Here is a 14144-nt window from a genome sequence, read left to right on the forward strand (position 1 = left end):
CTTTTTTAAGTTAAAATTATGCTCCCTCCATATATGAAGTATAGAAAAAGTAAAAAAAAAAATCTGAATCAAAATTATAACAAAGAGCATCGATAAAATGAGATACCATTGCAACAACATAAAATAAAAATCCTATAATTTGTTATTCTAATAGACCCAATTCACCCCTAAACACTGACACCGATACCGTGTGGCTAAAACACTTTCCAGCTTTCTACAAGTACTGCCTCTATTATTTCAGAGGAGTAACCTAGGTTAACTAAAAACACCTGTATTTCAGTCTTTATTACTTAATTAACATCATTTACTCTGTGTTAGAACATCCAAGGTTAGCATTACCTCTAAATACTGAAAAGGCTTTTGACAGAACTATAAGGAATTTAATCACTGCCACACTGTGCAGGCTCAGGTTTTGACCCTAGGTGCAAACATCTTATATGGTGAATATTAAAGGGAGGATGGAATGTAACAAAAAGGAGAAATAATGTAACATTAAAAAGTATTGTTACCTTAAAATCCAATAGATATTTACCCATAAACAATTTCAACAAATATTAGCATAATTAAACTCAATCTATGGATAAAAGCAATATGTAACTGCACAAAATGTTTCAATTAAAACTGTTCAAGGAAAAAGTAAAAATAAACGTTTACCACAAAAATAATTTTTTTTGGTACTTACGCTATATAATCTGGCATCACTAAAGGCTTGGGGATGTATCCTGAAGGAATATGCCCATTTAGAATTTCTGGTTTTACCTCCACATCTTTGTACTCTTTGTGAACAACTCTTTGAGGTTTCATTTGCCCATCGGGAACTTCTGAGACCTTGTAAAAAAGCAAAACTTAATATACCTTTAAAACAAATCAATAGGCCTACTAAAGGTAAGTAGCAGGTCTCCAATTAACAAATGCTACAAGCTAAGAAATTGTACTAGAAAAATAGATTAGGAAGGTATCAGGATTTGAGAGAGAGAGAGAGAAGCCTAAATAACACTGTAGAGTAAGCTGCAGTAGATAGACCAGAAAACAAAAAGACCACTTTTCATCACATTAGCATATGTTTGTTTTTATGTATACATAAATACATTAAATCATTCTCACCCCTTACCCCAGTTCAGTGTCTGGGATTGGGGAAACGGGTGGAATCTATTCTGACAACACTGGGCGCAAGGCCATCTCGAGGCATACACATGCATTCACCCACAACCACACTAGGTTTTCATACACTTTATATAGTAATCATTCTTTTGTGTTATCATTATGTTAGTTACAGAATATTACCAATAACCTGTTAGATATCTACCATTTAAAGGGGCTCTAACTTACTATGAAAGCAAAGTTAAAATTATTGATAGTTAATGTTAATATGGTTGATTATTTAGTTTCTCTGTTACAGGTACATAATTTCATTTTTATAAATGATCTGCAAGGTGAAAATGTATATTTCTGAGCATATTGTGACTCTAATAACCACCACCTGTGTGATTTACACACCCTTTTGTTACTTCTTAGTATTCAAATGCTGTCTAACTTACAGTATGTTGTTACTGACAGAATAAATTAATTTCTGTTTAATATATTCTGCTTACCCGACCACACAGCCACCTAACAAATACAACAATAGAAAAGATTTAATCTTCTAGGTGCCTGGTGTTTACATTGTGCTTTGAGTCTGTAACATCACATGACAAAGACTCTTTACCAACATCCTGACCCTGTGATATGATTGACATTGGGTGGGTAGGGAAATGCACATCTACCAGCCATGGGTGCTCACCCCTCTGAGGTTTTCCCTGTTCACACACATGCTGCTTGTGACACCAAGCATGCCTCAACATTTGTTATCAGTTTTGCTGACAACACAACAGGAATGAGTCTGATAAAAAATACAAATGATACATCAATACAAATTAATCCATCCATCCATCCATCCTCTTCCGCTTATCCGAGGTTGGGTCGCGGGGGCAGCAGCTTGAGCAGAGATGCCCAGACTTCCCTCTCCCCGGCCACTTCTTCTAGCTCTTCCGGGGGAATCCCAAGGCGTTCCCAGGCCAGCCGGGAGACATAGTCCCTCCAGCGTGTCCTGGGTCTTCTCCGGGGCCTCCTCCCGGTTGGACATGCCCGGAACACCTCACCAGGGAGGCGTCCAGGAGGCATCCTGATCAGATGCCCGAGCCACCTCATCTGACTCCTCTCGATGCGGAGGAGCAGCGGACCCAGCAGACCCCCGTACAAATTAATTATTAATACAAATGTGTCAGCCCACAGGGAAGATTTAAAATTTTTTTTTTAAATTTCTCACTGAATGCTACCAATCACACAGGAAGTTTAACACAAGGAATTACTAAAGAAAACACTTTTCACTGTCAATGGCTCAACAAACACTAACAAACCAACTGCTTCTCCCTCTTCCAGCAAACAATATGGCAACTTCTCTGCCATACCAGTAGAACTGAAAAAATTTTTATCCCTAGAATATTAAACTGTTAACTCACATATCGTGTCTGCTAAACTTGCCACCACCACTTATTTTTCTAATTCAGTGCTTACTGAGAGCAGTGATGTTTTGTTATTTGTAAAGTTTATTTGTTGCATGTTGTATTTTTATATCTAAAACTTATAAAATTTGATGAAGATGCTATTGTATATTTATTAAAATGTATGTTTATTGATATTATTTTGATTACTAATATATATCTGGTGCTTTATGTCATTGTACTATGTCCTGTACTATAACTGTTTTTTTAATGTTTCTGTACCAGGTTAGTAACAAATATGTTTCATTGTATTTCAAGATATATGATAAAATATCTTGAACTGAAGTGATCTGAAGCAAATGGCATGTAATGGTGTTCAGTGGAGACCATGTTTATCATTTTTCTATTAGACATTTTTGAAATTACTAACTTTACAAAAATGTTAATCTATGAAAACGTTTGTGCTTATTACAAAATTATACACCTCACCTCACCTCTCAGGTCTTGTATAACTGATTCACTTGTCAAATTTGGAAAGGTATGATGTTTTTATGCTTAGATCTACAATGTTTTAGCTTTGTTCACAAACAAAGAAGATGAAATTAGAGGAAATTTAAAAATTACAGCAATCAGAAAGAGTTATTTATGACAAATTTTTAAAGCATATATTTGTCTCTTTCTTTTTTTCCCCGATGTTGCGTTGACATCATGGACCAGAAGGCGTGAGCTTATTCAGTGCAAGCAGGAACACGTGGGTAGCCACTTGATGTGTGCTACAACATGCTTGATCTGGAGGTGATCAACGCACATGTACTGTGCAAGGCATGCATGGGGCCACTGAGGAAAGAAGAGTGTTCATGGCTCACCTTGCATCAACAAGCTTCTGTTCCAAGACCGCTGCGTCCCCCAGGAAAGCAAATTCAGTCCGTGGCCTCTTCAATGTAATAGGAACCACAGCATAGAGAGGGGTGAACATGTACACATGTCGTAAATGTAGGAAGGATGGTCCTTTTGTGTGTGGGAACTGTTAACATTTGAATTTGTTGATTGCATATAGTGCGGAACTGACCACTCTGTACTATTCTTTTCTCTGCATGTCCTGGAGTACAAAAGAAACACCACCATGCACCAAAATGTGGAGACGCTGACGGATAGGTGCAAAGGGATTTAAGGTGGGCCGGATTTACAAGTTTTTTCATAGGCTTTGGTAATTCTAGTGTTAAACTATAGTTGGTTGACATCTTGATAATGCACCAAAAAAGCTTTGAACTTTTTTGAACATGGTGTCTTAACTGTGCACAACCAGTTTACTATTACTTCACTTTTTTAAACTCATTACAATTGCTTATAATTTTTAATCTTCTGAGTGATGAGTAATATTAAGAAACCACAATGAAGATAAAAATTAAAGGCAAGATCTTACACTCCCATGAGTATTAGAGGTATGACAATAAAACTGAAAATCAAAAAGTATATTTTCCCCTAAGAATGTCTTATTTAATATTTCATGTTTTCTTTGCTGTTTAATGAGTGTAACTCTTTAATTGAGTGTGTGCAAATAGAGTAGCAAATCGACACGGACCTCACATTCTTCTCAAACCTACAGTCAGAAGTTAATGTGAAGTGAATGAAGAAGGAAGGTGTGATCGTGTAAAATTTGGCTACAAAAACTACCTACAACACAAGAATTTAGCATATAACATTTTCAGTAATTGGATCTGAAGATGTGGGTGATTTTCCAAATTTAAAACATTGTCTGAAGCAAAATTCAAATGCCAAATAAATTAAAAGTAAATAGAACCAAAACACGTTATAATTTAAGCCTTAAATAATTATGAATTATGAATGTATTAAGAAGGAAGAATTAAAGCTCCTTATGATTTAGCCTAAACAGAAATCTTTAAAAAGCATGTTCAAGTAGAAACAGCAGTTTACTCATAGTAGATAATGCTTATATATTAAGAAGTAATAAATAATTACCATTGCATTTTGTCCAGTTATCTGAGTTGACTTCATCTAAAAAAAAGAAAGCAAGAAAAAGAAAGTCAAAACTACATACTGTATCACTAATAATTAAGTTAACATTGCTGGTATATTCATGCATGTTATTGCCTGAAAAGTCAAAAAAAGAGGTTGAAAATGTTATAAATTATACCTGCAACACATAAACATGTCTACTTGACCATTTCAAAAATGTATGTATCATTTGTGCAACTTTTTGTGGCTGATTCACTGATTCAACTGAGTCTGCAAAGCATGAAAAATATTCAGGCAGAATTGCCCTAGGTACTGGATATTGTTGAAGTACCCTGAATAATACAGCTGCGAAGTGTTGTGTGGAAAGACGAAACAGTATCTCTGGAGTGTGAAACTGTGGTGACATGCCCCTTTTCCAAATAGGGAAGTTTGCAAAAGATACGTCACATCCCATATCATGCTGGCAATTTTTGACTTTTATTGAATTTATTTAAAGCATGTAACATTCCATACAATCAAGTCAAACTTAACAAAACTAAACTCAATTCAACCCCCATCCATTAGAAAGGCCAACAGCGAGAGTAAAACTTTTGAGAGTAGCATACAGGGAAAGGAGTCTATTTGCTTATTGTAAAATATTATTGACTAGCAAAATACCCGCGCTTCGCAGCGGCGAAGTACTGCTTTAAAATTTTAAGTAATAAACTGAGGGAAAATGTACCAATAATTATTTGTTAAGGATCTCTTTTGTATCGCCCCTCCGGTTGTAATATAACCAAGCTGTGCGCTGAGTTTACTCTTGAGCATGCAACGTATAGTTGGCCATGTGAAAAGCAATCTTGCCTCAAATCAATGACAACCTTTTGTAGGGTCTGTCCCTGAGACTTAATTGTCATTGCGAAGCAGAGCCTTACTGGAAATTGGAGGTGTTTGAATTGAAATGTGAGATCAGGTATAACGGGGATGCGAGGAATAAAAACTCTCTCCCCTGAGCCACCGCCAGTAAAAATAGTTGCCTCAATTAGGTTCTTTTGCAGGCATGTGACCTGAAGTCTCATGCCATTACAAAGTTTCGGTGGCTGTAAGTTTCTCAGCCCCAACCTTCAAAATTAGATTATGCTCAGGAGTGCCTGGAAGATTCAGAGTGTGGACCGAGCTGCAGGCTATGGACATATATATGTACGTAAGTAGGATTCAGTTATCGTTGGGAACCCGTGTACCAAATTTCTTGAAGATGGGCCCATTAAGTAACAAAGACCGTTGGAAAGTTCAATATGGTGGCCGACAGTGGTGTCATACCACCGAAATAAGTACGTACATCAGTTTTGGTTAGCGCAGGGAAGCCTCCTACTAAATTTCGTGAAGATGGGGCCATAAATAAGAAAGTTTAACATGGCGGACGTTGCCGACCGTTATGACCGTTACGTGTAGAATTTCGAAATGCAACCTGCTTAACTTTTGTAAGTAAGCTGTAAGGAATGAGCCTGCCAAATGTCAGCCTTCTACCTACACAGGAAGTTGGAGAGTTAGTGATGAGTGAGTCAGTGAGGGCTTTGCCTTTTATTAGTATAGATATATAGATAGAGAGATAGAGATAGAGACAGACAGACAGACAGACAGACAATCTATATATATATATAAAATCCCTATGTGCGTCCAGGTGTCCGTGTGTGGGTGTCTTCTGGTGAAGTGCGTATGCGCGGGGCACGGTGCGATGCACGATATTACTGCCAGAGAAAGTTGCAGGCATTTTACGGAAATACAAACCAGTATTACTGCGAGAGGAAATTAAAGGTACACAATACAGTGACGCATATTACAGCCACATACAAGCCAGTATTACTGTCAGAGGAGATTAAAAGCATATTACCGACGCGCACGCCTGTATTACCGCCAGAGAAAATTAAAGGTATATTACGGACGTACAAGCCAGCGGACGTACAAGCCGGTATCCTTCAATAAGGGCGCGCACAAAAAGGCGAGCCTCAAAAGGGCGACCTCAGTTGGGCGCAGCGAATAAAGGCGCGCATAAATAAAGATCTGCACCTTTGTTGCTCTTCACATATTCCAGAGCCATTTGAACTAAATTATCTACGAACACCTTTATTCGCCGCGCTCAATTGAGGTCGCCCTTTTGAAGCTCGCCTTTTTGTAAGCGCCCTTATTGAATAGAGCCGTACAAGACAGTATTACTGTCACAGAAAATTAAAGACACACAATACACGGCGGCAGCCCACGAAGAACGGTCAGCTCAGCAAGTAAACATCAACAAAAGAAAGGCTGAAAGAAAGAAAAATACGACCAACAAAAAGAATGAGGTCAAAGTCCCTTGCCATTTAATATAGACTGTTCCTACTAATGTTTATGCACTACTGTTCTAGCGCTCGTTATTGTAACGGGCTAAATGACTAGTATATATATATATATATATATAGATATATAGATAGAGATATATATATATATATAGATAGCTTTGCTGTGGCTCAATCTGGTTAAATGGAAAAGAAAGAAAAGAGAAAGCGCACGTTTCTAATATGCTTAATTTCACAATGCTTGTGGGTATACAATATTTTTTGTTGTTCCATTGTCTGTGCAGAATGTTAGACTGAATAATACTGTTAAGTTCGTAGACGTCTTTGTTTTTGGCCGCAAGAATAGCTCGTTCACTCAGCCAATCGTGATTCTTATAATTGGTTTGAATATTGGGAAATACTTTTTCAACCAATTCTTCTTTTGATGTCACTAAATTGCAGAAGTTATGAGGCAATGAAATTCGCCCTGAGGTCGGATCAACCGGCACCTTTCCGTTCCCAATTTCCAGATTTCTCCAACCCCGTTATTGACAGTTTGCATTATTTGATCGTAAATGCCTTTTTGCTGAAGCGTTAGCTTAGGAATATTTGATTGCACATACGGCAAAAGATCACCCGTGTTGTAATTTTGTTCACAACGCAATTCTACATCGAACGAAGCAGCAGCAGATCGATTCGGTGATGGCATTCCCAATTGATTGAGAACTTTGTTCGCGATTTCTAAGCACAAATCTTCAATCATTATCAACGCTTAGTTGTAGATTTCTGCTGTGAAATCCATATTTATATTTAAATTTTACTTGCGTATTCGACGGAAAGTATCTTCAGCCATGTATGATTTATATTTCTCCCATAACTGTGTTGGAGATGAAGGAGAGTAGGCGGTCAATATCATTGCAAACAATCCACGAATTTGATTTGGATGTGACGTGTAATGTATACATCCCAGTGTCGGTCGTTCTCCAATAAATTCAGAGCTTGACATGTACTTCGGAAAGTGGCATGTGTAACGCCGTTGACAATTCTCAATTGCTAGAAAGACGTTGGACCGGGCACATTTACCAACAGCATGTGAACAAAGAAGCATTCATCTTGATTGGGATGCACGGTGTACAGTCTGTCTATCGTAGTTTCTTTGAATATGCCAGGTTGTCCGTTGACTCGCTCTCCTCGCTTGCGTTGTTCAAATGATTTTCTACTCGCATTCCATGTGTAATACGTAGGCACTTCCGAATGCAGCAGTGTATTCGTAAACACGTCATTTTGACATAACGTAAAGAAAGCTGTTAACGTTGTAGTCGGTGGATTCAGGGCTATTTGTTGCACATTTGCAGCTGTGAAATAAACACGTTGTCCATTTTCTAGATGTACTGCTAAGTGAACAGCATCTGGACTTCGTTCATGTATGGGAAATGAAAGACTTCGCCATACAGTTTCATTGCTGCTTATGTTTCTTCCAGCCTAATACTGTGCGATTTCATCGATATGTATGACCCTATTCCTATCACTTCTTTCTGGTTGCACGCCAAAAACTGCCATGTCGCTGCCTTTATTCACGTACTTACAAATGTATTTGATCGAAACATTGAAACAGAATCGTAAAATATTTAGTATAGTGTGTGTTGCTTTTACGTCCAACAGATGGCGCTGTGTTTTCAAAAAAAGCATGTTTTTACCTGTCACAGGTGTGACATCTATATAATATGTATATAAAAACACGCGCGTATTCGAATGCAATGTTGTGTCAAAATTTCAAAGCAATCGGTGAAGAACTTTCGGAGATTTAAGGTTTTGAACAAACGAACATTTACATTTTTTATATATATCACTTGGGTCAATACCTAAAGAAATACACACGGCAAATGCAATTGAGAATTCACCAGAATCTGTATGATTTGATTGTTGCTGTGCGTCTTCATAAACTATGGGAGGTTTGTAAGGAAAGAAAGCATGAAGGAAATGAAGCTGCTCTTCGGTGAGGTTGAATTTTTTTATCAGCATTTAAACTGTCATAGACATGAATTACAGCACCATCATAATAGGTACACACCCAGTGAGTCACTCGTTCAGTAGCTGCAGAAGGTAATATTTGAATATGTTTTGCATTTTGTGGAATGGGCATTATAGATATGTCAGGAGTCCACATTAGCAAAACCTTTTGAGGTTGGAAAATTGTATGCGCAGCTAAAATTTCGTTGAATTTGCTCATGTGATCTGTTGATAAATAATCACTATTTACCAACTCATTCATTGCAAAATCTGACAGTGGTAAGATCACTCATTCCATAACACTAAACACAAACACTAAGTAAACACTAACACTAAAAAACGGCAACACCGCCGGGAAGAACACTAAATGAGATAAAGTAAAAGTCTACTAAACTTCTTTATTATAACTGCTTTATTGTAGCAGGTGAGGGGACGCTGGCGCACGCTTGTTGTTGCCGCTCCTCCCTGTTAACAACACGTTTCGCAACATTCGCCTTAATTCTGCACTTTCTTATGCTTGTTTTATTTTGTTTATTGTACGTATATAGTTCGTGGATACAGCTGACTCGAATTGCATGGATTTGGCTTAATATTTACAGATTTTATGGACTCCACTTTACTGGGAACAGCCGAGTCTGTGGATCACGGGACGAGACCTATGAACATTTCTTTGTACCTGGCGATCTAGTACCTCGGGATGATCTGTCTCCGTGATTATATTCGCTATGCTGATCTGCTCCCGTTTCATCTTACAGTACTCTTCGACCAGGAACTGATCTGATGTTCATACTAACCTGGCTTATGGCTCCAGGGCGATCATGCCTGAAATTACCAAGCGTTACTGTTTATGGCTGTGTATTGGAACATCCAAATCCTGCTTCCTCCTCCTGCTGCTGTGCTTTCTGCTGCTTGCTATCGTCGCTCACCTACGCTACCACACGCGCCTGTCCTACCAGCTCCGTTGTGCTGTGCTGTGCTGCTTCTACACTGCTATCAGCTAAGTATCACTCACTATTTTAGCACTTTGAGTACTGAGAAAAGTGCTATATAAATGAAATGAATTATTATTATTTATTATTAAACACTAAAGTACAAAAACGAAGTAGAAAGTAACACTAAACCGCAACACCGCCGGGAACACCGGCACACTGCGTCTACTAAACACTAAGAAACACTAAAGGAACAAATACTAATCAGTAAGTACCGCGTCTACTAAACAGTAAATCAGTAAAGGGGAAAGAACTAACCGCGTCAACTGCGGAGCTCTGCTCGGAGCGAAATGAAGTGAATGAAATCAGGTGAATGGGAGGGGAGATGATCACGTGACTCCCCTACCTGCCTTAACTCTCCATCCCTCCACAAACATAGTCTCTCGGATCCCAACTCTCCTTTCGCACACCGCATCTAAGAAACACTAAGTAGAAACACTAAAGGAAAAAATACTATTCGGTAAGCACCGCATCTACTAAACAGTAAATCAGTAAAGGAGAAAGGACGGCAAGACGGCGTCAGCTGCGGAGCTCAGCTCGGAGCGAAATGAAGTGAATGAAATGAGATGAATGGGAGGGGAGATGATCACGTGACTCCAGCACCCACCTTAACTCTCCGTCCCTCCACAAACACAGCCACACGGATCCCAGCTCTCCTTTATATGTATAGATTAGAACCTGCCAGGTTTTAAAAATGTTTTGAACAGATCCTTTAAGAGAAGAATTAGTTTTTTTTCAATTTCAAATAGTACCGTAGATACTCACGTACAAGTCGAAAAATTTATGCCTTAAAATTCATTCAAAAAAACAGGATCGACTTATCCGCGGGGCAACACAATTGTCCATAGAATTTGGGTAATGACATTGTAAACTCAACGCTTCACGGTGTTAAGTCACTGGTCATCTGCCGTATCCCATGGTCTAGTTTTTTTCTAATTTCATTAAATAATTCTTTAAACTGTGAAATACTTGAATTTGAACATTAGCTCTTACAGGTTTTGGATAACAAACATACCATTAGTTGCCACGTGCAACCAGATTTGGAATCAAAAGAACCAAGGCAACGCACGCTATCAATGCGATGCAAGCGCAGCCCGCGATTCAAAAAATTTCTCTGCCTACCTGTTTGTCTCGTCTGACAGTAGCTGAAAAGCAGCATCAGGAGAGTGCAGCCTGAAGTAGTCCAGCAGCGGGTGATCTGTCGTGTCCAACAGCAAGCCATGCTGTCTTGTGAAGTCCGGTAGCCAGTTCGGCTCCCACAGATCAATGTCTGGGTATTCCTCCCACGCGAACCTTGCCGTAGCTGCATCGGCTGCGCGAATGCCGGCTTCTCACTCTCTTGCTCGATTCCTGATCACTGTCAATAAAATCCGATTCTGAAAAATCAGAGTCCAACTCAGCTATAATGTGCAAAAACATCGTCTGCCAAATGTTTTCTTTTCTGCACTCGCTTCGCTCCCTTGTGACATATCGACGCCATCTTGCCTTTGTTTACATTTCGCAACTCACGCACACGCAAGGATTAGTTGCCAAGTCAACGAGTCTAGCATTTCTCCAAGCACAGAGGGAATGCCAGTGACGTAACAGTGAGTTTTGTCGCCATTAACAGCTGATTGTCGCCCTCTATCTCTGATAGCTGTCAAGTTTTACCCTCAACTTATACGCGGGTCATAACAAATTTTGTAATTTTCGGCTTAAACAATACACTCGACTTATCTGCGAGATCGACTAATACGCGAGTATCTATGGTATATAACATCAGTTACCCAAAGAGGAGAGTTAGGATTCTTTCAGTTGAGCAAGATAAGTCTACGTGCTAATAGACAATTACATTTTGTTTGTCCTTCTCCACTTTAAATCCATCTGGAAGTACCCGAAACACAGCTATTAATGGATTAGGAGTGATTGAGACACCAAGGCTGTCTGATAGGCATTTAAAAATTTGCGTCCAGTATGATGTTAATTTGGTACACACTCAAAACATGTGGCCTAGTGAAGCTGCAGTGTTCACAGGTTGGATCTTGCCCTGAAAATATTTTGGACAGTTTTAAACAAGACTGATGTGCTTGATAAAAATTTTTAAGTTAAATACAGTGATCCCCCGCTATATGGTGGTTCAGCTATTGTGCCCCCGTTATACCGCGGATTTATTAATACTATTATTATTACTAGGGGGCTCCGCCCCCTGCTCACTTCGCTCGCCCACCCCTGGGCTTGGTTTATCGGATAAACAATTTAAAGAGATTGCTATTTTCATGGGAATTGTCACATATGCATTATTTTCATTTTTACTTTAAAACTTTTGTACAAACAATATTTGTCCTTTATTTCCTGCTGCTCACGTTGTGAAGGGGGGGTCTGAACGCACGCTAAAGAGATGCGATTGGTTCAGCTGGTGTCTTGCTGCTACTGCTGCTGGCCAGCTGTGTGTTGTGCTTGTCACGCTTTGCGTCAATCACTTAAAAGCCCGTACAGCAGCTGTCCTTTTGCCACTTCACATCTCTGCCACTCTCTTTGTGAAGGGGGGGAGCTGAACGCACGCTAAGAAGAAGTGGACAGATCAGCTACTGGCTCTATGCTGCTTCTACCAAGATGCCTGTTCTGCTTGTCGCTCTGAGCGTTCTGAAGGAGGAAGGGGTGGGGGGTGAGGGCTGAATGCACGCTAAGGAGAAGTGCTCTGATCATCTGCTGGGTTTCTGCAGCTGCTGCTGGCAAGCTGTGTATTCTGCTTCTCACCAAAAGCATTCAAACAACTGCTAGATTAGATGTCAGAGAGCTTGTTGTAAATTGTTTGTAAGTAGGGCGTGTCATCAAAGTGTCTGTCCAAGATGATCTGGTCTCGATTGCTTGGCTCAAACCTCCTCCCCCCCTCCCCCCGCTCCACGGAGGCGCACTATGCTCTTGCCACTTCGTGTTGTGAAGGGGGGAAGCTGAATGCACACTAAGGAGAACACTTTGTGCTGCTTCTGCCAAGATGCTTGTTCTGCTTGTCGCTCTGTGCGTCAGTCATTTAAAAGCCTGTACAGCAGCTGTCCTTCTGTCTAACTGCCTTGTCTTGCGTGACGTTAAAATGTTTTATAATAGAGAGATGTTACTCATATCCTTAGCCCGACATCCACATATCATATGTGTTTACAAAGTGTGTTTTAATAAGTTTACATGTGTTTAAAGCATGTGGGAGGGGTATTTTAAACTATAAAAAAAAATGTTTATTTATATGGTCTTTCTATATCGCGGATTTTCACCTATCGCTGATGGGTCTGGTACATAACTTCCGCGATAGGCGGGGGATCACTGTAATTGAATGCTTTGCACATTTGGAGCTAGAGTGAATTCTGTGCATGGCTGCCTTCCACTCCTTTTCTAAAATGCTGAGTAAGAAATCCTATTCCCAATGTGCTTTGGAATCTTTAAAAGAAAGGGACTTTAAAATGGTTTTATATATTATAGAAATGGGGAAATGGGAAACTAAATTTAGACTGTAATTGTTCAAAGGATGCAAAGATATTATTTATACAAATCTCTAAATGATTTAATACCATACGTTTTCCAAACATTAAAAACTGTGTAAGTTTGAGAGGGTGGAAAAAAGTGGTTATCATGTAGAGGTGCAACAAATAAAATATTCTCTAACTTGAACTGCTTCCTACATTGGTTCTATATTCTGAGTGAATGAAGGCAATTGGGTTGTTAGTATACTGACGATACCTTGTATTTACTCGTGTACAAAGCAAGGAATATAAAGATGTACTGCAGGATTTCATTTCTAATGCAGACCAAGCTAGTGTTTTCTCATCTATTTGCGTCACTGTACATGTTTTTATACCTTATATGTTTGCCGCCCAGTAATAAAATTGAAAATTAGGTACAGCAATGCCGCCTTCTGATTTAGGTCGTAGTAGGGTTGCCCTTTGGATGCATGGATATTTCGAATTCCAAATAAATGATGTTATGATTGAATCTATTTTATTAAAAAAATGATTTGTTAGTGTACAATGCATCCGGAAAGTATTCACAGCGCATCACTTTTTCCACATTTTCTTATGTTACAGCCTTATTCCAAAATGGATTAAATTCATTTTTTTTCTCAGAATTCTATACACAACACCCCATAATGAGAACGTGAAAAAAGTTTACTTGAGGTTTTTGCAAATTTATTAAAAATAAAAAAATTGAGAAAGCACATGTACATAAGTATTCACAGCCTTTGCTCAATACTTTGTTGTCGCACCTTTGGCAGCAATTACAGCCTCAAGTCTTTTTGAATATGATGCCACAAGCTTGGCACACCTATCTTTGGTCAGTTTCGCCCATTCCTCTTTGCAGCACCTCTCAAGCTCCATCAGGTTGGATGCACATATATATATATATATATATATTATATATAAAGTATGCAT

At 39.0% G+C, this 14144-nt stretch overlaps 2 protein-coding genes across 4 annotated transcripts in view; both read right to left on the reverse strand.

Annotated features, from left to right (window-relative positions):
* The window catches only part of oclnb (occludin b), a 169369-nt gene that overhangs the window by 79103 nt on the left and 76122 nt on the right, over positions 1 to 14144 (reverse strand). The window lies entirely within an intron of this gene.
* The window catches only part of LOC114644881 (MARVEL domain-containing protein 2), a 200636-nt gene that overhangs the window by 7101 nt on the left and 179391 nt on the right, over positions 1 to 14144 (reverse strand). For all 3 annotated transcript variants that reach the window (XM_051930099.1, XM_051930098.1, XM_051930100.1), the window contains 2 exons: positions 4461 to 4496; positions 683 to 828 (listed from right to left, as the gene is read on the reverse strand). In XM_051930099.1, the coding sequence (XP_051786059.1) occupies positions 683 to 828; positions 4461 to 4496 (182 nt within the window). The remainder of the gene's footprint in view (positions 1 to 682; positions 829 to 4460; positions 4497 to 14144) is intronic.

The sequence above is a fragment of the Erpetoichthys calabaricus genome, chromosome 7 (genome assembly GCF_900747795.2).
Source record: "Erpetoichthys calabaricus chromosome 7, fErpCal1.3, whole genome shotgun sequence".
In the NCBI taxonomy this organism is placed as follows: domain Eukaryota; kingdom Metazoa; phylum Chordata; class Cladistia; order Polypteriformes; family Polypteridae; genus Erpetoichthys; species Erpetoichthys calabaricus.